Genomic DNA, 25,634 nt, shown 5'->3' with positions numbered 1-25,634 from the left:
TACATAGTACTTCCCTTTCTCAAGAAAACAAAAATTATTATCCCCAAATCCCAATGCACAGGTTCCTTACTTGCATCTTATAGGTGGTGGGGGAGTGAGGGGTGGGATGAGGGGTGGGGTGGGGGGGAGGGGAGGAAATGGGGTCTTACTATACACTATAGGGTGTCTTAAAACTCTGCATTTTCCTATCTCTGCATTCCAAGGGCTGGGACTGTGAGCCTACTTTACTATACCTGGGGCAGAAAAACTTCCTAAATGAAAAGTTTTACTATAGCATTTTGAAACATCAGGATATAGACTTCCTTTGAGAAAAAGAACATGAAAGCAATCCTTTGAAAAAACTATAAACGTTGATAATTCTAAGAACCCTACTAGGCTTTCTCATTCTCTTCAACGGATATATTTTCCATGTTTCCACACTATCAAGTTAAAACAAACAGGGTCTGCACATCAAACTTTTGTTTTAGAACTCATGTTTCATTGTCTTAAAACTGAGGGGTAGCAAAAGTGCCTTTGTCGCCTGGGACTTGAGTTCTTTTGCTTTGTCTCTTGGGAGACTAAGGAAGAACCAACCCTACAACCCTCTACTCAAGAAACCCCATTCCAGCCGTCCCTCCCTCCCAACTCCGCCCGCCCCGCCCTCTGGCCACACCCCTTTAACAAGACCCCGCCTCCAGTCTCTGGCCAGGCGTTCGGTTTCCACGGTTACGCGTATGTCGCTTAGGCTCTGGGGCTGGCCAGGAGAGCCGCGGCCCGCTGGAGTTCCGGCCAAATCCAGCGCCCAGGGAGCTCCAGGCCGTTAAGCCGCGGGTGTACCGGCGAGAAGACGGACGTCGGACGGCTACCGAACTAGTGCTGGTAGTTGGAAACCTACAGGGTGGGTGGGCAGGCATCACGCTGTGCGCAAGCGCGCAGGAAGGAGCTGGCTCAACCTAGCTGTGTGGCGGGCAGGTCTGACGTCCCCACAGGTGCTCGCTGATGGCTGGCATTGCTTGGCCAATCTGCGAACTTTTCTAACAACAGTAGACTCTAACAACACTCCTTTTTCAGATGAGCAAATTGGCTTCCAAGGAGGCGAGGTACTTGTCTCTCCTGAAGATGTGGTTTGGACCTTTGATAGTCCAATTCCCATCCCTCGGAGCCCTCCGGGCTTTGTTTCCTTTTACCTGCACGTTCTCCTGAGTTACTGATACTCGGAAAAATCAAGAGCTCCTTGACTTAAATACCACTCTTCCCTAGTTTATAATAGATGAAATTAATAGCTAGGATTCTTTTTTAGAGGTTCATAGCTCTCACATTTTCATTTTTTATTTTTTGTGGTTTTGTTAGAGTCTGTAATCCCAAGGATGGAATAATACGAGAAAAAAAATCTTAGTTATGAAATTGTTTTATGGTTGTGACAGGTCCATTCGTGATTGATAAGCACTTTCTTTTACAAGCTGTATTCTTGCTGCCTACACAGGGGCTTGTTTCTTTTCTTTTCTTTTCTTTTCTTTTCCCCCCAAACTCTGCTAGGCATGGATTTATTTATTTATTTATTTATTTATTTATTTATTTATTTATTTATTTATTTATTTATTTTTGAAACTGGGTCTCGCTACATAGCCCTGGCTCACTCACTATGTAGACCAGGCTAGACTCATAGAGATCTGTCTTCATCTGCCTCCCGAGTGCTGGAATTCAATACATGTGCCACCATTCCTAATTATTTTTATTTAAATGTCACAATATATATTTTTGATGGTGGCATGATTTGAATGTGGGGAAAATCCCAGTTACTCTCTGTCATTAAAATTATTTAAAATGGGGGGGGGGACCCCAGAAGGAAACAAGATTATAATTAAATAGTGGTAACTCGGTAGACATTGTGGATATTCCAGATCTAATAATGGAATCTAATCAGGAAAAGTTCATAAATGAAAATCACTAAAAGAAAATTATTGCTTCATTTAGCCACAATGCCTCCCACTCAAGCAGAAAGTGTTATAAAGAATATCATACGAGAAATAGGACAAGAATGTGCGTCCCATGGAGAGATCGCTTCAGAAACGGTGGTTGCTTTTATGGTAAGATTGATTAATTTTGCAAGTTTGTTATATTTGTTATAAACAAATTTTAAACCATGGTAGCAATTTTTTTTTTCCTTTAAAATTCTTGGGAGTGGGGCTGGAGAGATAAGAGCACCGACTGCTCTTCCAGAGGTCCTGAGTTCAATTCCCAGCAGCCACATGGTGGCTCACAACCATTTGTAATGAGATCGGATGCCCTCTTCTGATGTGTCTGAAGACAGCTACAGTGCTCTCATATAAATAAAATAAATAAATCTTAAAAAAAAAAATCTTGGGAGCTTTCCTGATGTTTTTTATTTGAAAACATTCATATCATCAGATGACTTAGTGAAAGGCATCTTTTCCAAGTCTGCAAAGCCTCTCATAGCTTTACAGTGACTGATTTAGGAGATCCTATGAAACTCAGAAACCTTAATAATATTCTGCTGTGAATATTGTTCAACCTGTATTTTTGTTCAAATGAATGCTGTAACAGTTACTCCTTGCTTTGGTTTCTGTACAACCACACTGAGAACGTGAGATACAGTTTCCTGCTCTAAGATGGCAACTGTGGCTTCCAGCCTCTTTGCTATGCATTTTTCTAGGCCACAGTCAAGTCTGATGTTGTTTTCCATCTCCAGCCTATAACGAAAACACGAAAGAGAGATACAAACGTCAAGGGAATTGGTTAAAAAACAGGGATAAATTAATTTCATGATAGGAGTAAAATTGGTTCGTGTGCTCTGCTTGTAGGTGAAAGCAGTTGTCCTAGACCCCAGCAATGGCTTCAACATGGACCGGACCCTTGTCAAGACTGACGTGCAGAAACTTGTTAAGGTGACCGACAGGCCTCATGTCTGGAATTATCTGTTTTCAATTTTAAATAGAGTACTGTGTTTTCCTTCCTGTCTTCCGCAATGTTATAGAGACACAGGTGGCGGTGTAAATAAGTGAGGGGTTGTTTTCTAACAGAGCAGTGTCTTCGGGTGCTTAGGTTGTTCCCGGGCTCCTGGGGTCCCACTTGGCTTTCCTCCATGTCAGGGTAAGCGTCACACCCTGTGATGGAAGAAGGTGAAAGACAAAGGCAGAGTGGTTGTTCTAGTCAGATCCTCTCAGAAAGTGACAACTGTTGCTTGCAATCCTGGAGTCAGGACTAACATTGTCTGCTGAGGTGTCCCCCCCCCCCTGTCTCTCTCTCTCTTTGACAGAGGGAGGCTTTCCTTTTGTAGTTCTGGCTGGCCTAAAATTTGTGTGCATTCTCCTGCCTCTGTTTTGTGAGTGTTGAGATGCTGGGTTTGCAGGACTATACTATCTTGTTCTGCCTGTTTTCCTTTCTTTTTAAAAAGACCTCAGATGAGTGTACCTCAGTTGGTAGACCGCTTGCCTGGCATGCATTAAAAAAAAAAAAAGTCTTGTGTCAGAGCAGTTCACAGCCATGTTCCGATGCAAGGCCTTCCTACACTGGTACACGGGTGAGGGCATGGATGAGATGGAGTTCACCGAGGCTGAGAGTAACATGAATGACCTGGTGTCCGAGTACCAGCAGTACCAGGACGCTACAGCTGAGGAAGAGGGAGAGTTTGAGGAGGAGGCTGAGGAGGAGGTGGCTTAGAGCTGTCTTAGTCGCTAAAGCATGGGAGCAGTGTGAACTCTTTATTCATTCACAGCCTGTCTGCTAGCCATGTCCACTGTGCATTTGCTGTCCTGTGTCCTGACATCACTTGTACAGATACCACCATTAAAGCAATTCATAGTGAAAAAAAAAAAAAAAGAAACCCAGCCATTCACTGCATAAAGTCAGGGGTGATAATCTGAGCAATGGGGAGGTAGAGACAGGAGGATCATAAGTTCAAGATCATCCTCGGTTACATAGTGAAGATACAGCCTGGCCTACATAAGACCTTGTCTCAAAACTCAAAACCAACCAACCAACCAACTAACCAACCACTTGTATGTTTCAGAAAAATATGGTAGAAGCATTCATGCAATGTTCTCTTCCAGCTTTGTGTGGCACGGCTATTGGACAATAAAAACCCATCCCTGGACACCATTAAGATGCAGGTCTACTTCGATATGAACTATACAAGTCGAGGTAACATAGATACCTATCTTCATACATCTTAAAAGTTTAAAACATTGCAGTTTAGGTAAGAAAGGTTTGATTTGGTTGATACCAAGCTTAGTTGTTTAATGACCTTAATTCTTGTCTGTCTTAGATCTTTTCTGTCTTTGGTCAGTTAGGCAGTCTCCTGTTGTTATTCACAGAATATCTGAGATAATCAGCTTACACAGAGGACAGACCTGTTTGGGTCCAGTTTTAGAGTCATAGCCCACACTCTGTCAGCCCTGTTACTCTTGGGCCCGTGGAGGCACGTCTTGGCAGGGCATGTGTCTGAGAGAGTCTTGTACCTCAGGACTGGAATGCAAATGGGAAGTTGAGATGGGGGCTCCCCAAAGGGTTACCTGCAGTGACGCAAACACCTTCCTTCCGGTGGATTCCATCTCTTTGGGCTGCACTCTACAGTATAGAGTATAGAACAGTATGGGCTGGGTACCAAGCCTATGAGTAAGTACGACCAGTTCACATTTTCTCCAAATGAGAAAGATGCCAATTGCCTTTACGAATGCTAAAAGTCAATTTGAAAGTATATGCTTGATTCCAAGTTCTTCTATTTTTAACATATATGGCACTAATATTTAACAACTAGAAAGGAAACCACTGAAGTTAAAATTGTTCATTTTTAGATCATCTTATTCTTAGTTTTGAATATTATCTCATAATATTTAAATTATGCAACTATTCCAAAGGAATGGGGGAATTTAATTTCAGAAATATTTAATTATATTTACTATTTATATTTTATATTATTTTTATTGGATATTTTCTTTATTTACATTTCAAATTTTATCCCCTTTCCTGGTTTCCCCTCTGAAAACACCCTATCCCATCCCCAACTCCCCCTGCTCACCAACCCACCCACTCCTGCTTCCCTGTCCTGGCATTCCCCTATACTGGGGCATTGAGCCTTCTCAGGACCAAGGGCCTCTCCTCCATTTGATGTCCAACAAGGCCATCCTCTGCTACATGTGTGTCTGGAGCCATGGGTCCCTCCGTGTGTACGCTTTGGTTGGTAGTTTAGTCCCTGGGAGCTCTGGGGGTACTGGTTGGTTCATATTGTTGTTCCTCCTATGGGGCTGCAAACCCCTTCAGCTCCTTGGGTCCTTTCTCTAGCTTCTCCATTGGGGACCCTGTGCTTAGTCCAATGGTTGGCTGAGAGTGTCCCCCTCTGTATTTGTCAGGTACTGGCAAAACCTCTCAGGTGACAGCTATATCAGGCTCCAGTCAGCAAGCACTTGTTGGCATCCACAATAGTGTCTGAGTTTTATAACTGTCTATGGGATGGAACCCCAGGTAGGGCAGGCTCTGGATGGTCTTTCCTTTTGTCTCTGCTCCACATTTTGTCTCTGTATCTCCTCCCATCGGTATTTTGTTCCCCCTTCTAAGAAGGACCAAAGTATCCATATTTTGGTCTTCCTTCTTCTTGAGCTTCCTTTGGTCTGTGAATTGTATCTTGGGTATTCCAAGCTTCTGGGCTAATATCTACTTATCAGTGAGTGTATTACTGTGTGTGTTCTTTTGTGATTAGGTTACCTCACTCAGGATGATATTTTCTATTTCCATCCATTTGCCTGAAATTTCATAAATTCATTGTTTTTAATAGCTGAGTAGTATTCCATTGTGTAAATATACCACAGTTTCTGTATCCATTCCTCTGTTGAGGGACATCTGGGTTCTTTCCAGCTTCTGGCTATTATAAATAAGGCTGCTATGAACATAGTGGAGCATGTGTCCTTATTACCTGTTCGAGTATCTTCTGGGTATATGCCCAGTAGTGATATAGCTTGCTCTTATAATAATACTATGTCCAATTTTCTGATGTACTGCCAAACTGATTTCCCGAGAAGTTTTACCAGCTTGCAATCTCACTAGCAATGGAGAAGTGTTCCTCTTTCTCCACATCCTCTTCAGCATCTGTTGTCACATGAGTTTTTGATTTTAGCCATTCTGACTGGTGTGAGTTGAATTTCAGGGTTGTTTTGATTTTCATTTCCCTGATGATTAAGGATGTTGAACATTTCTTTAGGTGCTTCTCAGCCATTCAGTATTCCTCAGTTGAGAATTCTTTGTTTAGCTCTATACCCCATTTTTAATAGGGTTATTTGGTTCTCTGGAGTCTAACTTCCTTTGAGTTCTTTGTACATATTGGATATTAGCCCGCTATCAGATGTAGGGTTGGTAAAGATCGTTTCCCAGTCTGTTGGTTGCTGTTTTGTCCTATTGACAGTGTCCTTTTCCTTACAGAAGCTTAGCAATTTTTTGAGGTCCATTTTGTCACTTCTTGATCTTAGAGCATAAGCTACTGGTGTTCTGTTCAGGAGCTTTTCCCCTGTGCCCATGCATTCGAGGCTTTCCCCCAGTTTCTTTTCTGTTAGTTACAGTGTATCTGGTTGTATGTAGATGTCCTTGATCCACTTGGAGTTGAGCTTAGTACAAGGAGATAAGAATGGATCGATTTTCATTCTTCTGCATGCTGACCTCCAGTTGAACCAGCACCATTTGTTGAAAAGACTCTTTTTTTCCACTGGATATTTTCAGCTCCTTTGTCAAAGGTCAAGTTGACCATAGGTGTGTGGGTTCATTTCTGGGTCTTCAATCCTATTCCATTGATCTACTTGTCTGTCTCTGTACCAATACCATGCAGTTTTTATTGCTATTGCTCTGTAGTACTGCTTGAGGTTAGGGATGGTGATTCCCCGAGAAGTTCTTTTATTGTTGAGAATAGTTTTTGCTATCCTGGGTTTTTTTGTTATTCCAGATAAATTTGCAACTTGCTCTTTCTATGAAGAATTGAGTTGGAATTTTGATGGGTATATTTTATATTATATTTAATGCATATATAAAAGACATGTCAAAAATGGAGGGGAAAGAAAAATGAACTATTTTCTATAAAGCAATCATTATTAACCATTTGGTGACTTTATTTTTTTCTTTCTAGGCAGTAGACATTCAGTATGTAAAATATGTGAAATAATATCTCTTACTTTTTTGCTTAATAACAATGAAATCCCAAAGGGGGAAAATCATAAAATTAAAGAAACTTGATTTCTTTTTTTTTCCAGTTAATAAACATTCTCAGTTGCTTTTGAGGCAAAATTATAATTATGAAGGTTGCATTGTTGAATTGTGATTGAGATATTTTACTAAGTTAAAAGAACTGATCTGCACTTGGGAGGCAGAGGCAGGCAGATTCCTGAGTTCAAGGCCAGCCTGGTCTACAGAGTGAGTTCCAGAACAGCCGGGGATACACAGAGAAACCCTGCCTCAAACAAACAAACAAACAAAAACAAACAAACAAAAGAACTATTCTGGTGGTAAAGGTGGTCTCTAATCACAGCATGGCACAGGAAGGTAAAAGAAGGATAAAATATTTATGTGTAGGGATTATTTTTTCAGCTGAACATAACCTAGGGTCATGTAAGAGGAGAAACCTCATTTGAGAAAAATGTTCCATCTTGCTGGCCCATAGGCAGGCCTGGGGGTGTTTTCTTGATTGATGATTGCTGTGGGAGGGGCCAGTGCATTGTGGTAGGTAGTACCCCTGTTGGGCTGAGCAAACCCCAGGGAATGTACCATGCTAGTGAGCAACATATGCCCCCTGCTCCACTCCTGCAGCGAGGTTCCTGCCCTGACTTCCCTCAGGGATAAACTGTGATGTGGAAGTGTAAGCTGAATAAACCCTTTCCTCCCCAGTTGCTTTTGGTAATTGGTGTTTATAGAGCAATAGAAACCCTTACTAAGACAATGCAATATTGTATTATCAGTGATATTCCTCAGAGGACATTTTTCTGTTGAATTTCTGTAATAATGTATCCTATTTAGATTTCTGCATTTAGGCTTCTTGCTGTCATCTGTTTTCATTCACCATTATACATCAAGAAGTCAGGGTTTGGGGATTTATCTCAGTGGGGCTCCGTCTCTGCACTGAGGGGAGAGTGAGTAGGAGGGAGTTTTGTTTCATGAAATTGCCACACGTGAACCAGTTTTTCTTGAGCCCTTATCTGAGGTGGATTCTAAGTACTGAAGATGCGAATGGTGTTGTTTGCTCATTTTAGAGGACTTTCTTGAAGAACATCACCGGGTCTTAGAGTCCAGACTAGGCATTATTAGCAGAGAAATCACAGACAACAGAGCGTGCGGTAGAGAAGAGCTGGAAAATCTCTACAGGAAGATCGTCAGCTATGTGCTCCTGCGCTCTGGGCTTGGGTCCCCCACAGACATCAAGATTGTCAGAGAGGCAACAGGTAAAAATTAGAAATGACTTCCATTCCATAAGCGAACCTATATGCCTATTGTATTCATGTGTGTAATTTACACATGTGTTTTCACACCTGTGCGTGGGTGGGGGCTTGTGTGCACATGTGACAGCCAGAGGTTGGCACTGAGCATCTTCCTCCATGAGTCCACTTTATTTACCAAGCCAGTATCCCTCACTGAACCCAGAACTCTCCATTCCTGTTCTGGCCAGTCTAGCTTGCCCCAGGATCCCCGGTCTTCCCTCTATAACACTGAAATTTCATAGGAAGGCTCTGCACTGGCTTAGACATGGGTCCTGGGGACTCAAGCTCTGATCATCATGCATGTGTGGCAAACAAGACACACCCTCGGAGCCATCTCCTTAGTCGCTGCCATCTCATTTTATAAAATTGCTAAAGATTGAAAAAAAATCAGCACACATAAGTATTTCAAACTCACCCAGGTTTCTAGAGCTATTTGAGTTTTTATGAAGGACTGGGAAGTAGAAAGGAGACTGTGAAGACGGAGGGAGAAGCTACGGGATGGACATGGAGGGTAACAGGAGCACAGAATAACCTTATATATGGAATCAACAATGGGGACTGGACTGGGGCAGCAGTGGAGAGGAGGGGCAGGAGAAGGTACTGGGGGTGGTAAATATGACCAAAGTACAATAATACAATCTGAAAAGTCATGATGAAACCCATTACTTTCTGTGCTAAATGGTGGTGGTGGTAATGGTTATGGTGGTGATGACGATGGTGATAATTTTTAAAAAATCAACTTAAAAATAAACCCTCATAGGCTGGAGAGATGGTTCAGTATTTAAGAATGTTTGCTGCTCTTCCAGAGGACCTGAGTTCAATTCCTAGCACCCATGTCAGGCAGCTGATAAACCACCCCAACTTCAGGGACTCCAGCACCAATTCAGGCCTCCAGTAGACACTGGAACGCACGTGGTATATACTCACAAACACACACAGCATAAATAAAAATAAATTCTAAAATAACCCCCCCCCCAGATACCCTTTACACTGTATTTCAATTGGGACCTTCAAGCAGCACTTCCAGATGGTGAAATGGTGTCGATTTTCATGGCAGCTGTGCGTACCCAGTGGCCTGTGCCACCCACCTAGTGCCACATCAGCAGTGTTGTGAAGGAAGGGTAGGGGGCTAAGGGGTGATTGGGACAGCTGGAAGGAAATGCTTCAGACAGGCGGAGAGCCTTGAGTCTGCCATCTGGCTAGGATCTCCACAGAGGAGATCTTTGTATTCTCAGGAAATACATGTCCCATCAATACTTTTAAATGCGGATAGAGCTGGGTGTCGTGGTGCCTGTCTGTACCCCTCAGCACTTGGGATGCAGGACACAGGTAAATCAGGCTTCAAGGCCGCCCTGAGCTGTGTACTGAGTTTGAGGCCAGGCTGATTTCCCAGGGCTCCCTCCCTCCCCAAACCAAACCAAGATATAGTGTGGGCGGGGGATAAGCAACGTATCCAGCCTTCCTATTACATTTTTCCATTATTATTTTAAAGAATAGATTTTTCTACTCAGAGCCTTAATTAGAAGGATTATTTTCACCAATTGATGAATTAATAAGGACAGAGGCATGGGATAATACTATTATTTTCAAAAGCCCAGACCTGGTATTTGGTAACCTTTGCTATGAGTGCTACAGCAGGTATCGTAAGTATAAATTGTACAGGTAACACTAGAAAGACGAATCTCTCGACTTTTTTTTTTTTATCCCCCCCCCCCCAACCCCGAGACAGGGTTTCTCTCTGTAGCCCTGGCTGTCCTGGAACTCACTCTGTAGACCAGGCTGGCCTCAAACTCAGAAATCCGCCTGCCTCTGCCTCCCAGAGTGCTGGGATAACAGGTGTGCGCCACCACCGACCGCTCAACTTTGTACAGAAAGAAGCTTTAAATCTGTCAGCTTTGTCCCACCGGTGAGTTTGCGTCCATTGTCATTTGGTGTCTCTGCTGTGCTTTGTTTCAGCTGCTCTGCAGAGTGTTTTCCCTCAGGCCGAGCTGGCCACATTCCTGACTCTTAGTAAGAAGGACAAAGAGCGCCAGTTGAAGGAGCTCACCATGATTGTCACTGGAATTCGGTTGTTTAACAGAGACTGTGGGAAAGGAGGAGAAGGCATTGATGACTGTGAGTGTGTCTGTAGGCTGCCTCTCGCGTTCTGCACGCTTAAGGCTTAACTTCACAGCAGCGGGCGCCACACCACTCGGACAATTTAAGCTATGCAGTTCTGTTTGTTTGAAACAACTGCTCTTCATCCCCTGGGGCAGTCATTGCCTTACTGAGGCAAAGCCTTACGTTTTCGGTACTAAGGAGGGCGTGACGGGCACTGGAATGAGGGAGCAGCCCAGAATCCACTCTCCGCTGACTCCGTGCCAGCCAAGGGGAGGAAAACTAGTTTAAAAGTAAAACTCACCTTGGAAAGAAAATGATGCTGGTACATTTAGTGGGATGAAAAGGCCAAAGGGAAGCCATGCCAGGCTCCTCAAAGTTCTATGAGGAGCTCCTCTGTTGGCACATGCACAATGCTTTGTTCTTTATTAATTTGTCGCTTTTAGGCAGGATCTCACTGTGTAACCTTGAACAGCCTGGAACCTGCTATGTAGACCAGGCTTGCCTCGGATGCACAGAGAGCCACCTGCCTCGGCCTCCTGAATGCTGGGATGAAAGGTGTGCACGGCCACACCCACAGTACACCCTTTATTTGTAAATTTGCAAATACTTAGAAAGTATCTAATAAAGGACCTAACGGTAGGAGCCATTTCATGTGAACTTTATACTTCTGCAGACCCGTTGAGAAGGCGTCACTGTCTATTACCTCAGTCACTACATCAACACTAGCATCAGGGCCAGCTAGCCAACCACCCTGTTTTCTCTCCTGCCTTCCTAACTTTTGGAGGCTTGGAAACCACAGAGCTACACCCCCAACCCTGTGAGGGTTTTGTTTGTTTTTATCTTTAAAAGTCGTTAGAAAGCTGGCTCACTATTTGCTACTCTTATAGAGGATTAGAGGTTTCGTTCCCAGCACCCACATGGTGGCTCATAACCAGTCCATGGCACTGGAACATGGGGTCTAGCACCTCTTCTGGCCTCTACATGTATTGCACACACGTGCTGCACAGATCTATATGTTGATTAAGTACTCATACACATTAAATAAATGTAAAAATTACAAAAATCAATTTCCCACCAGTCAGAGAGGGCCTTCCCTTGCTAGACTGCTGAGTCCAGATAAAGATCGTATGTATGTTTTATATCTGCCTTTACAAAAGGCAGGCTCAGTGCATCTTCCCAAGGGGCATGGTACCACAGTCTACCTAAAGTTTTACATAATTAGTGAGAAAAGTGCACTGATTCTACCTTTTCAGTGTTTTTTCCTTTCTTTTTTCTTTTTCTTTTTGGTCTGGACAGGTTCTTTTCTTCGTGGGGTGGGACCACAAAAGACATGTCTGTATTATTGTTAATCTGATAGGAAAAAGCTGACTCCACCTAATGTTTAAAATACAACTAATTCTCTGGGCTCTTTCCCCTGCCTCACGCCCTGACACACAGTGCCTGCCATTCTCCACGAAGCGATCCCCGCCACCACACATCACATCGACTCCCAGCTCCAGATTGCCCAGGACCAGGCATTTCGCTACACCGCCATCCTTGAGAAAGTGACCAACAACCCGCTCATGGCCAAGGAACTCCAGCCGTACATGTTAAAGGAAGCGCTGTACAATGTTCGACAGTACGAGATCTTCCTGCAGACTGTTTTGGTGAGCTAATGTCACAAGAGCTGGCCTTTCCTGTCTGACGCAGTCTCCCCTGAGAACAGGCTGACCCGGGAAGGCGGCAACCTCAGGAAGTCCGCATTGCCTTGGCACAGCCTGGACCTAAAACAGAAACAGCAAAGTTGGGTTTGACCTTAGTGGAACCGTGTTGGTAGAAGCCAATTTACGGCTGTTGCTTCTCTTCAGTACTTGTTAGTGTGATTAGTAACGTGCTGAAAGCAGTGATGTGTGTGTCTGTAACACTTGTAATTGAGAGCCTGTGCTTTACGTAGTTGGCAGGGAGCCGGCAGAGACAGTGCCATTGTCACGTGGAAGTTGGGGCCAGGCAGGGCTTAACACACGGTAGTAAAATTCTAAACTATGAATCCAAACCATGCTGTCTTCACAGTCAGACATAATTACTTGTGCTGAAGAGGTAGAGATGATGGTGAAGCAATTGGCAGCTCAGCTGGAACAGCTGAAGATGACAGTGAAATCAAAGACGGCGGTCCCCACGTCCCAAGTCTTTGTGAGTACTCGGCACCCCCTTCCGCCTTGCCTTTGCGGGCCAGGCTCTCAGTATGTCGCCCTAACCCGCCTGCAGCCCGCTCTGGAGACCAGGCTGGCTTCAAATCACAAAATCCACCTGCTTCTCTGCTCCTGAGTGCTGGAGGGGAAGGAGGAAAGGAGGGAGGGGGAGAGAGAGGGATGGAGGGAGGGAGGGACGGAAGTGTGTACCACCACACTCAGTGATTTTGACTTTTTTTAATTGGATATTTTCTTTATTTACATTTCAAATGTTTCCCCTTTCCTGGTTCCCCCCACCCCAAAAGCCCCCCTCTCCCCTCCCCCTCCCCCTGCTTCTATGAGGGTGCTCCCCCTCCCACTACCCATCCACTGGCATTCCCCTACACTGGAGCATCGAGCCTTCTCAGGACAGGGCCATCCTCTGCTATGTATGCAGCTGGAGCCTTGGGTCCCTCCATGTGTACTCTTTGGTTGGTGGGTTTTATTGTTGTTGTTGTTGTTGTTGTTGTTGTGAAGGGGCATGCCACACGGCACATGCAGAGGCCAGAGAACAACATTCAGGAATTGGTTCTTTACTTCTTTGTTAGTGGGACCCTGGAAGCCAGCCTGGGTTGACAGGCTGTGGATGATTTTACCCACTAAGTCACCTTGATAGTCCAAGCCTTTTCTCACCCATGATCAAACCCAGCTGGGCACTAACTAGGTCAGTGCTCCATCTACTGCTGAGCGGATTCCTGGCATATGGTTTGTTTATTTGTTTGTTTGTTTGGTTGGTTGGTTGTTGTTGTTCTTGTTTTGGACCAGTACCTTACTATATAGCTCTGTAGGCACCCCAGCTGTCCTGGAATGTGGCTCCTCCTGTGCCCACATCCTGGGTGCTGCAGTGTGGGCATGTGCCACGGTGTCAGGTGCAATTTCTTAAGGCTGACCCTCCTTTTGAGTCCTAAAATGGATCAGAATTCCTTCTAATTGCATTCCATTAGAATGATATCATACAACACGTAGCTTTAGTTGTGTACAAGCTGGTCCTGCTCTTCATGATCGAGTCATAGTGACAGCCTTTGTTTGTTTTGACGAGGGCAGTCGCTACTGAAGAAAATCCTGATCTTTAGGAACGACAGCCAGAGTATCTGTGGCCACAGAAGCAGGCCATTATAGTGTTGAAAGTGTGCTTACAGAGCTGAGAAGATAGTTCAGTTGGTGACGGGCTTGTCACACAGTCACACAAGCACCCGAGTTTAGATCCTAGCACCCATGCAAAAGCCAGCTGCAGTGCTGTGTAGACAGAGCCAGGAGGATTTCTGGTCCTTATTTTGGCCAATCAGGGAGCTCCAGGTTCAGCGAGAGATCTGACTTAAGAAATAATGTAGAGTGATGGAGGAAGACACCCAGCATCTGCCTCTGCCCTCTGGCTACACGCTCTCACACACATGGGGTTGGGAGAGAGAGGCAGCGGGTAGGGAGAGGGAGAGGGAGAGAATGAGAATGTGTTCAGAGCACTGTCAGAAATCGAGTCTAGCACGGATGTGATACAACTTCTGCCTTATCCGAAAGGAAGATAACCTCTTTCTTTACCATCCAGTGACTTTCTGATCAGCAGTACCATTCTATAGGAAATGCTGCAACCCTGCTCTGAACAAGGCTGTTGTAAAATGTACATGCACTTTACATGCATGTAGACCATTTGAAACCATGATAACTTTCTGCAGGCATTCTCAACATTGGTTTTGTAAAGCAAGAAACTTCTGTGTGGGTCCTGGTTGATTTTCTATTTGTTCTATAAACATTCATTTGGAAGATAACTTCTTTACCATCCAGTGACTTTCTGATCAGCAGTACCATTCTATAGGAAATGCTGCAACCCTGCTCTGAACAAGGCTGTTGTAAAATGTACATGCACTTTACATGCATGTAGACCATTTGAAACCATGATAACTTTCTGCAGGCATTCTCAACATTGGTTTTGTAAAGCAAGAACCTTCTGTGTGGGTCCTGGTTGATTTTCTATTTGTTCTATAAACATTCATTTCTATTGTGAGTAAGATATTTTATTTCACTGACCTAAAGATTTAGCTGGCAGCACCCCTGACATGCCAGAAGATGCCCTCGTATGCTTTCCAGGTTCTTTCAATTCATGATAGGGCCACGTAAATCTACTATAGTGAGTTATTTCGTTTTTGAACAAAAATTTTCAAGTATATTTTCCTTCTTGGCCTTTTGAGGTAAAGTAATACTATTTCTTAGGAGATCAAATGTGTTTGGCTACTTCTTGAGTAAATTAACTTAATAACAGTTAGGCCAAGTGAAATACTTGGAAAGAAAGCACTGGTTTTCTTCTGACTCACAAGCCTGCTCTGGGTTGATCAGACTTGGACTCGCAGAGGAACGAGTTTCTTTGTGACTCCTGCTTACTTTTAGGAGCCCAGCGATGGCTCTGTCACACACGGTCACTCTGTCTGCGTCCTCTCCCGTTAGCCCATCTTTATTGCATTGGCGAGTCTGTGGATGAGCTTCCAGGACGAGACGGTTCTGATCAGCGTCCTCAGTAACTTGACCACCAACCTGGAGCTGTTCCTGGGCACCCACGAGCTGCTCTTTCCCGAGAAGGTGATGCAAGGGCTTCTCGATGGCGTCATTGTGAAAAGCGATCTGACGAGAATAGAGGAGCACATGGGTAAGGCGCACTGGACACGGTCTCCTCCTCCTCCTCCTCCTCTTCCCTCTCCTCCTCCTCGTCACTCTTGCAGGTTTCAAATCTTCAGGCTCAAGCATTCTAATAAAATGCCAAACATCTTAATTATGAAATACGGGTATTCATTATAGAAAATATGAAAAAATAAAAGCCCAGACATTGTAACACACACCTTTAGTTTTTGTTATGTAGGTGATAGAGTCAGGAGTTCAACGCCAGCCTAGGCTACACAGTAAATTCAAGGCCAGCCTGAGCTACAGGAGACCCTGTCTCAAAAGGAAGGTGGGTGGAGGGGAGTGTGAAAAATACAGATAAGGAAACTGAGTATTTAACTTTATAGAAATTCTTATTTAATCCTTCATGTCCTGGTTTTGTGTGTTTATGCGTTTATATTACAGGAATGCTGGTTTTGTAATTGATAGACTGAGAAAAACCCTTGCTGTTTTTGTTGCAGATAAAAGACTACACATTCTCTTAGTGTCATGTTGAAATTTGTGAGCAAATTTAGCTGATCTTAGGCTCTTTAAAGATATATTGATATCGTCTGCACCCCCCCTTCCCCCTCTTTTTGAGAGTTTCTCTGGGTGGAGTTAGCTGTCCTGAAACTCACTCTGTAGACCAGGCTGGCCTCACACTCACAGAGCTCTGCCTGCTGCACCTCCCGAGAGCGCAGGGAGTGGGCGCCATCACCTGGCTGATGGATTGATTCTTACAGAAAGGTTGACATAATCAGTCAACTTTTAATCATTTTATCAGCCTTTTACTTTTTGTATATTAATTAAAGAAAAGCTAAAATTCACGAGAAATATCAAAGTAGAGCTTAGAACATAACACTCAAGCTTCTTCTGGAAAAATGAAGTTAGATTCTTTACTAACTTCTTTTTCAGATTCTATTTTGGTAAAAGCTAGAAAATAAAACTGTAGCAGTGAGTTGGTTTTTTAAATTATTGGAATAAATAAAAACTGAAAGCTAAATAGGATGCCCCAAGTCCTCTCAGTGGAAGCTTTTACTATTTACTTAACTTCATTAAAACAGGTGTGAAAGGAAGAAAGTTCATTTGTGAGTGTTCAGCTCAGCAACCTTAGATTCAGAGATGTCTTTCCTACCAGAGCCAGAACTTGTTCTTCATTAGAACATCTCATCAAGTTATTCTCTCCAGAGCTGGGGGAGCCATATTCTTCTGAAAGGATTTACACCTGCTTTCTACTCTGAGAGACCATGCTTATCAGGAGAGGACATATTTATTTTCTCCAAGTTAGGCTTTATGTTTAGTTGTAGATACAAGGCCTAGATAAACAGGATGTTGGCAGTTTGGGTCTAGAATCAGAGATATTAAAAATATATGTGTGATTATAAAAGTTAAGAATATTGAGAAACAATTTTTTATGAATGTATGATTTCTATCTAACATGCATTTTAGTGATCAATGGAAGTAAGGCAACTGGTATGAGGAAGTATCCTTAAAGGTAGAAAGAACAGGCTGGGAAGATGTTCCACAGTTAAGAGCATTTCCTGCTCTTGCAGAGGACCCAAGTGTAGCAGCCTGAAGCTGCAGCATCAGGGGAATCCAGTGCCACCTCTGGCTCTGCAGCACCAGGCATGCATGCAGTGGACACACATACATATGCAGCTACTCACATATGCACATGTGTGTGTGTACTGCATGTGAGTCTGGTGTTCCACATAAACAGAAACACAACTATTTAAGAAAGAAGTCTAAAGGATAAAAATTGTATACATTTTAATCAAAATCAAGCTAGTAAAAGATATCTTCTTCCTATTTGGAACAATCTTTACAGCTTTGAGACATGGTCTAATTATCTAAGTGCTGTATTCAAAGTGTCCTCCATGTAGTGTTGTTATCAAGACTTGTGCTGGGCTGGAGAGATGGCTCAGCAGTTAAGAGCACTGACTGTTCTTCTGAAGGTCTTGAGTCCAAATCCTAGCAACCACATGGTGGCTCACAGCCATCCACAATGAGATCTGATGTCCTCTTCTGGTGTGTCTGATTACATATAATAATAAATAAATCTTAAAAAAAAATAAGACTTCACAATTATGGATCTGGCTTCTGAGATGGACCATTAAAAAAAAAAAAACTTGTGCCATCTTAAATGAAGGCGATCCTCTTGGTCACATAACAGTTCCCTCTGCTCATCAACTTGGGTAATTTACTGTGTGGCAGCAGGACCATTGGGTACCCTGACAGAAGTGCTCTGGTCTGCCTTTCCCTTGCCTGCAGAACAGGTGTTTCTGAGAGGTCTCAGTGTTCGGTCTGGAGCAAAGTTCTCCTTCTACCTTTGTCTAGTACGTTACTGGGCAGGGCAGTCATGGAGGCCTTCACCTCTTTACATGAATATCATCCCCAATATGTCTGATTTTGTGTGCATCAGGGGAACCTTTGTCAACTCATAAAGGTTGAGATGATAAGAAGCTAATGTTTAGAATAACATACTGCCCATGTATTTTGCAAATTGCGTCTTCTCAAGGGATGAAAACCATTTCCTGTTCTCTTTCATTTTAGAAGAAAGGGTGCAGTTGGCAGATTTCAGAATACAGGAATGGCTTTTTCCAGAAACAACAGCAAACTTTAACAAACTGTTAATTCAGTACCGTGGGTTTTGTGGCTACACGTTTGCTGCAACAGATGGCCTCCTCCTCCCAGGTATGCCGTTAGAGATAAGAGTCTGCCCCGCCCTCCGGGCGTCAGCTCCCTAGAGTGCTCGCTTATTATCTGTACTGTGGCGTCCCTCGACATTGTATGGACTGGATGGTGAACTAGGGAGGAGATGTCGGGATGACCTGACAGCAGCCTCACCTGCGGTGCTTCCAGGATAGTATGAGGGACTGAACAAGAGACTGCAGGGAACGAGGGCTGGGAGGAATAACAGGTTCACTGTCCCTGGTCCAAGATGCTGCTTCAGGCCAGAAGTGTTTCTAATTGTGGGTGTGGGAGAGTCGGAGATTATTAGGGGATGGGACCTAGGTGTAAACACAAACCTGTTGATGTTTCATAGACGTTTTATGTATGGTGTACTAAGGGAACACTACTTTTAGTACGCTGTATTTTTACTGTGACTTATTGCCGGGAGCCAGCCCCAGCAGAGGTGTTTCTTCTTGTCGGTTCTTCTTGAAACAGCAGTGGGGGGAAGTGCAGCGTCAGTGGGGGAAGACTTTGTCTTACAGAAAATTTAGGGTTGCTGTATAATAAAAGGTTTACTTATCTAAGTCTAAGTTCCTAGGCTAACGTAGCTGACCTGCCTTCTGTGTTCCTCTGAGGCCAGAGACTGCAGTCTCAGGCACTTAGCACCTCATCCTAAAACAGCAGGAGATTAAGTAAAGGATTAGTTGCTAGAGCCTTTCCCCTATTGTCCAGATGCCTCTTGCTTGTCAGGTTAGGGGGGAGTTAGGAGCAATAAACTTCTATTGAACCAGGAGAAGAGAATAGCACTTGCAGAAGGAAAATCTTTTACATAATTGAATATGCATAATCTCACATAAATTCATATACAGCTTCAAACATACATATTTCCACGCAAATTCAGTTGGGCCCAGCTTGCATGCATTCTCACAATTTCATACTTACACACACACATGCATACATTCTCACAATTACATACTTACACACACATCCATACTTACATATGCATATGGAGCAAAAGACCAAGCACCAGTGCAGAAAGAACTTACTCGTTCTGGATGAAAAATGGACTCCAACATTTATTGCATCGAGAAAGAAAAAGCTTCCACCCTTTTAATGCTAAATAAATTAAATCCATGTTTATAAGAAAAAAAGCTTTGTTTCTTTTAATAAGACTGAGCCTGCCTTGTCCTTACCATGGGACCTGTCCTGTCCTTCTGCTCTCTGCAGCATCTTCTTTTTTTCCTGTTTCTCTCTGCATTCTGCACGTTGCTCTCTTAGGTTTTTTTTATTTTATTTTTTTTAATTTTTTTTATGTTACCTATAGTTTCTAAGTTATTCCACTCTGCATTCTCCTTCTAGTCTTGTTCTTTTCTGACTAAAGACTTCTCCTCAGTTCAGTTCCTCTCTCAGCTCAGTTCCTCTCATCTCTGTTCCTCTTACCTAAGTTCCTCTGTTCTGACTCTTCTCTTTGTCCTTAGTCCTTAAACATCCTTCAGAATACATGATCACATGTTACAGAGTTCATCACAAGTTCACACAAAATACCAAGTCATAAATTGAAATAGAAGTTTACAACAGAGAATGTTTACATGCAGAGCCATTAGGAGTAATTATCTAGCTAAACATTTATCATTTGTCTTCTCTACAGGTTCATAGAAAGTTTAAAACCATAACTGTTATAAGTGAAGTTTTATATAGATAAACCCAACCAATATTTTATCTTCTGTCTTAGCACCTATAATAAATTCTAGTTCCCTTTTTATGACCTTTGGTTAATTGTTTTACAAACTCTTAGAATGTGCTCTGAGTAGGAGAAAGTCTAGTTGCCATCTAAGAGCAATTAACTGGTGACACTTGGGAGACTGGCAGAGTTCTCATTGCAGTTTTGACTATCAGAAAAGGGCCTAATAGAAGTTGTTCCACTATTAAAGAGCTTAATAATCACAGATATATTTTTAGGAATTCTTATAGGATCATCATTAAAACTTAAGTCACCTATTTGTCTACATAGCATCACTATAAGACAGTGCATCTTCATCGATCTGCAGAGATCTGCTCCAAAGGAGCGTGCTATTACTTATTGATTATTATATATGTTTAATAACAACAGGAAAAGCATAATAATAGCAGGAATCTTTCCTAAAATTAGTCCCTCACAGCCTTGCTGAATGCGGGCTCACCTGTCGCAGATCCGAATTATATTATATAATAATCCGAAGCAGGCCATTTCAGGACGATCACCTGCTGGTGTATTAGCTTGTCCCATTATGGCTCTCAACAACTTATCACATGAAATTTCTCCTTGTGGGGTTGTGATTTTGGAGCATTTCACCTTCCGTATTAGGGTAGTCAGCCATCATTATATAACATGGACTCTATAGTGTCTTCAGAAAGGGATGGTTCTCCTGTACTGAGGGGGTCTAGAGGCACAGTTTAGCAGTACTAAAGCACTAGGGGCTGAGGTCCTGGCTTAGTGGGTAAGCTGAGCAAGCATGAAGGACCTAAGTTCAGATACTACGTTACAAAGCTAACTTTGGCTGTGCACGGTCCTATAGCCTTTGCACAGGGCTGGGGCACAGAGACAGGATAGGTAGGGCTTGTAGGCTGCCAGCGAAACTCAGCATTTAGTGAGCCACTAGAGAGCACTGGGAACTGACTGTGGGTCCCGTGCAAGAGCCCTACTTAATTTTTATCGCTAAGCCATTTCTTCAGCCACATAAAATATATTTTAAAGTTAAACTTATAATACACACATACATACACACATATATTTTAACATATCAGTTCTACTTTGTTTTGCTAAAACATTATTAAATGATAAAAATGTGAAATTCATACTAAATTACATGAGTATACACATATATATGTTATATGTGTGTATCCATAGCAACATTGGTATATATAATATATACACACAACATATAATTTTGTGTGTTTGTGTGTGTGTATCCATAGCAACATTGGTCCTATGGCTTACCACAAAAACAAAACTGCTTGGTTTGTGCCTAATTAAATTATCGTTCTTAATTTTCACAGGAAATCCAGCAATTGGAATTTTGAAATACAAAGAAAAATATTACACTTTCAGTACCAGAGATGCCGCATATGCATTCGCAGAAAATCCAGACCATTACATTCATTTGATTAAAGAGAAAGCCAAGAAGAATGCAGAGTTAATTCAGCTACTGGAACTTCATCAACAGTTTGAAACTCTCATACCGTATTCTCAGGTAAACATGGTAAACTTTTGAAAATACCTGGGTTTGTGATTCCTGACTCAATTCACATGGCATCTCAGTATTGCTTATTGTGTATTTTTTCCCTGACCGTGAAGTCAGCACATGCAGAAGCAGAGGCTGGGCCTCGGGTCTTCCTCTTTCCCTTTTGATCTCCTCGCTTTTGAGACAGTGGCTCTTTGAATCCAAAGGTCACTGTTTCCCTGAGGCTTACTGGCCACTAAGCTCTGAGCATCTACCGGCCTCGTTCCCAGCAAACGCTGGGGTTGTGGATGGGCAACCATGCCTAGCTTTGTGTGGGTGCTGGGGATCTGAACTCAGGTCTTCTTGCTTCCACCCACTTGGTACCATTTAAGGGTGCAAGAACAAGACTATTTTCTCTGCCAACAGGTAGGGGAAAGGTAGGGAAAAGTGTTACCAGAAACCTTGGGGAGCCTCAGCAGAGACATCATATGACGCCCAGGAAATCAAAGTTCCTTTGTGGGGCTTTTGTCATTAATAAAAGAATTAAAGCTGACCATGGCAGCACACCATTTATTCCTGGTACTTAGGGGGCAGAACCAGGAGGATCTCTGTGAGTTCGAAGCCAGCCTGATCTACCTATTGAGTTCTAGACTAATCAAGCTATGGTGCCAACTTCAACAAATAAGCAAAACAAACAAACAAGCAAACCAAGACCAAATACAATATACATAGACATGTAAATATACATATTTGCAAGGAGTCGAGAGGATGGCTCAGTGGTTAAGTGCACTCTCTGTTCTTTCAGAGGACTTGGGTTTGGTTCCCAGCATCCATGTGACAGCTCACAACCATCTAAAACTCCAGTTAGGCTAGATGTTAGGTAGGATGTTTAAAAGGTTCAGGCCAGCATCAGAAAGTGAAAAAAAAGGAAAGAAGTACCCTCTTCTGGCTTCTGTTGGGACCAGGTGCACATGCACACATGAAGGCCAAAACCAACAAATTAAATTCTTTTGACTGGTGAGATGGCTTGCCAGGTAGAGACTTCTGCTACCAAACCTGAAAACGTGAGTTCAATCCCTCGGTACAATGTAAGGGAAGAAGAGAACTGACCCATGCAAGTTGTCCCAGACCTTCTTGTGTGCACCATGGGATCTACATATGTGCACACATGTAATAAATAGGTGTATACTTTTTAAAAGGAAAGAAAAGTCAAGTGGAAACTCAGGTCCATTTATTTGCGCTTTAAAGGAAAAACCAGGGCAGGCAAACTGTAAGCCTCATAGATGCCTAAAGAAATAAAAAAGATAGACCTGGAGGTCTGCTGTGTACACGGAGTGTGTGTGTGTGTGTGTGTGTGTGTGTATGTGTTTTGAAAAAAGGGGCAAGGAAGCCCAAGATGTTAGGTAGGGTGTTTAAAATTACACTTAGGTTCAAGCCAGCATCAGAAAGGGAAAAAAAAAAAGAGGAAGAAAGGAAGGAAGGAAAATGCATTATACTTGTCTGAGGAAAGGCAGGCAGGCCTCCTGAACCCCCTGCTGGCTTTTGGACTATCCTGGGGGCAGGAATGCTGGGAAGGTACTGATCTTAAGGTGGTCCACCTTCCTAAGGGACCTGTTGTTCAGAGGCCTTGTTTCCTTGGTGTTCTCCATTCCCTCTGGCTCCTAAAGTCTTTCTGCCTCCTCTTCCATTGTGTTTCTGAGCCCTGGAGAGAGGGGTTTGATGGAGACACACGTTGAGGACTGTCCCACGGGCTCTCATGTGCACGGGGCACTGCTGTGGTCTCTGTATTCGCTCCCATCGACTGCAGGTGGAAGATTCTCTGCTGAGGGTTGGAGAAGACACTGAGCTATGAGTAGGACAGAGGTCACTAGGAGTCATTTTATTTCTATGTTCCTTTAGCACTGTGGTTCTCGACCTGTGGACCATGATCCCTTTGAGAGAGACACATCAGCTATCATGTGTATCCCAGAAATTTACATTATGATACATCACCATAGCAACATAACGGTTATGAAGTAGCAATGAAATATTTTTATGTCAGGTGGTGGTGGCACACGCCTGTAATCCAAGCACTCTGGGAGGCAGAGGCAGGCGGATTTCTGAGTTCAAGACCAGCCTGGTCTACAGAGTGAGTTCTAGGACAGCCAGGGCTACACAGAGAAACCCTGCCTCGAAAAAACCAAATCCAAAAAAAAGAAAGAAAAGAAAGAAAGAAAAGAAAGAAAGAAAGAAAGAAAGAAAGAAAGAAGAAAGAAAAGAAAGAAAGAAATACTTTTATGGTTAGGGGTCACCACAACATGGGGAGACTGTTTTAAAGGGTCACAGCATTAAGAAGGTTGAGAATCACTGCTTTAGCAGACAGCACCGTTCCTGGTTTATCTAGCTTTAGGTTCCTTGCCACCTGAGCAGTGCTGGGCTCGCTTTCCATCTCATAGGCCTTAAATCCGATCAGATATTGCTTGCCTGCTTGCTCCCACAAGCTTTGATCCTCTGTTGCATTAGCACATCTTGTGGGCAGGCCACTGAAGGGGCTTAAAAAGAGAGGATTGGGGGTTAAGGGAGTATGGCACGGCGGTGTGGGGGAAGGGGGTGCCCAGGCAGGCCCCTGTCCAGGCACCTCTTCTCCCTGAGGGACCACACACACACACAGGCATGGTATAGAACAGAGTTTATTCAGGGTAGAGGATGGGAGTTAGTGGTAGAGAAAGGCAGAGAGAGAGAGAGAGAGAGAGGGGGGGGGGGAGGGAGAGAGAGTAGAGAGTGGAGAGTAGTAGAGGCCGGCCATGACCACGTGGAGAAGGGGGGGGAGGAGAGCCCAAGGGGCAGAGAGGTGAGAGTATGTGGGAGAGCGGAGGAGGGGCAAGTAGCCCCTTTTATAGTGGGTCAGATCCACGGGGCGGGGCATACCTGGCTATTGCCAGGTAGGAGTGGGGTGGAGCTTAAACAGAATACCAACAGTCACCATTGTAGATTGAAAGATTTTTAGCTGGGATTATGTTACCCTTTCTCATTTGGTAGTGTGTAGAGTACTTTCCAGTACCACAATATTAGACTATTGGTCAGTAGGGGTGAAGGTTCTGTGTGGGTACCAGGTGAAGCTTCCCATGTTCAATGAACTGTATAGATGTTATCTGAAGCACCTCTCTCTCTCTCTCTCTCTCTCTCTCTCTCTCTCTCTCTCTCTCTCTCTCTCTCTCTCTCTCTCTCTCTCTCTTGTTTTTCAAGACAAGGCTTTTCTACATAGCCTGGAACTCAAGACTGTCCTTCAACTCACTCTGTAGACCAGGCTGACCTTGAACTCACAAAGATCCACCTGCCTCTGCTACCTCAAAGAGTAGTAGTTTATGTGAGTGGCCATACTATCACAAATTCTGTGTTCCAACTTGGAAGCAGCTTCATGAAGCTGTTATAGTGACAGAAGAAAGACAGTCAAGTCCAGACCCAAATGATCATGGGTCATCTTTAGCCCTCTTAGTACCAATATCCTGCCCTCCCTTATTTGTAGCTAACATCTTTGTGACCATTAACTAGGTGAATCCTGTGGAATGCACAGATAACTAGCTGTTTATAGCCCAAAGGCTGAGTGTCATCAAACAGCTCAGAGGCCTAGAGCAGAGACCTAGTCTTCTAGACTCGTAACATCCCAAACTCTTCCTGGTCATTCAAGTGCCATCAGTTAATCAATCAGCAGAAGGTTTAGCCAGGGGTGTGGCTTCTTTCCAGACACGCTCTGTAAGTTCCTCCTGTTGATATAGCATCGAATTGTGTGTGTGTGTGTGTGTGTATTTGCATGTGTGTGTGTACGTGTGTGTGCGCATATATACTGCATATTAGTGGCCATGTCCCTAGGAACTCAGTCCTAAGATCTGCTGGAGAGGCTGAATAATCAGTAGAAGAGCTGGAAAAGCCATTAGGGAAAAACTACAGGATCATACATATCATTACAATCTACTAGTCATTATAACTCCAGGTTCCCCCACCTGGAATTATATAATTATAGAATAATTGACAAAATATTCAGAATAATGTGCTCAACATTAAAATAATATTGCCTGACCTAATGGAATGAAGGTAACAGATGAAGAAAACACATTTTACATAAGCAGTTTAAAACTGGATTGACTATATGTTTACTGCTGCACTTGAAGTTACTTGTATTCCATTGATGTCTTTTAATTTTAGAATTTAATTTTGCCGGCTTGATTTGTAACCTCCTGTGGAATGGCTAGCTCTAATTCTTTGGAAAAACTGGTCTTTCAGTCTAAATGACCTTACCTCTCACTTGTGGGTACTGTGTCAATGATCTTAGTATTTTGTTGTTACACTGCATTTAACTTGTAAGGGAACTGTAGAGCCACATTATTAGAAGAAATTCAACTTTA

General features: G+C 43.3%; 1 protein-coding gene across 1 annotated transcript in view; it reads left to right on the top strand.

Moving 5' to 3' along the window:
* Positions 1 to 1,958: 1,958 nt before the first annotated feature.
* Cfap206 (cilia and flagella associated protein 206) overlaps positions 1,959 to 25,634 on the top strand; it is a 42,411-nt gene continuing 18,735 nt past the window's right edge. The window contains exons 1-10 of the mRNA XM_052175452.1: positions 1,959 to 2,066; positions 2,802 to 2,885; positions 4,050 to 4,140; positions 8,223 to 8,411; positions 10,404 to 10,562; positions 11,985 to 12,193; positions 12,597 to 12,716; positions 15,191 to 15,389; positions 17,933 to 18,073; positions 21,089 to 21,282. Coding sequence (XP_052031412.1) covers positions 1,959 to 2,066; positions 2,802 to 2,885; positions 4,050 to 4,140; positions 8,223 to 8,411; positions 10,404 to 10,562; positions 11,985 to 12,193; positions 12,597 to 12,716; positions 15,191 to 15,389; positions 17,933 to 18,073; positions 21,089 to 21,282 — 1,494 coding nt within the window. The remainder of the gene's footprint in view (positions 2,067 to 2,801; positions 2,886 to 4,049; positions 4,141 to 8,222; positions 8,412 to 10,403; positions 10,563 to 11,984; positions 12,194 to 12,596; positions 12,717 to 15,190; positions 15,390 to 17,932; positions 18,074 to 21,088; positions 21,283 to 25,634) is intronic.

Source organism: Apodemus sylvaticus, chromosome 3, assembly GCF_947179515.1.
Source record: "Apodemus sylvaticus chromosome 3, mApoSyl1.1, whole genome shotgun sequence".
NCBI classification, from domain to species: domain Eukaryota; kingdom Metazoa; phylum Chordata; class Mammalia; order Rodentia; family Muridae; genus Apodemus; species Apodemus sylvaticus.
This window is presented reverse-complemented; position numbering and strand designations above follow the sequence as displayed.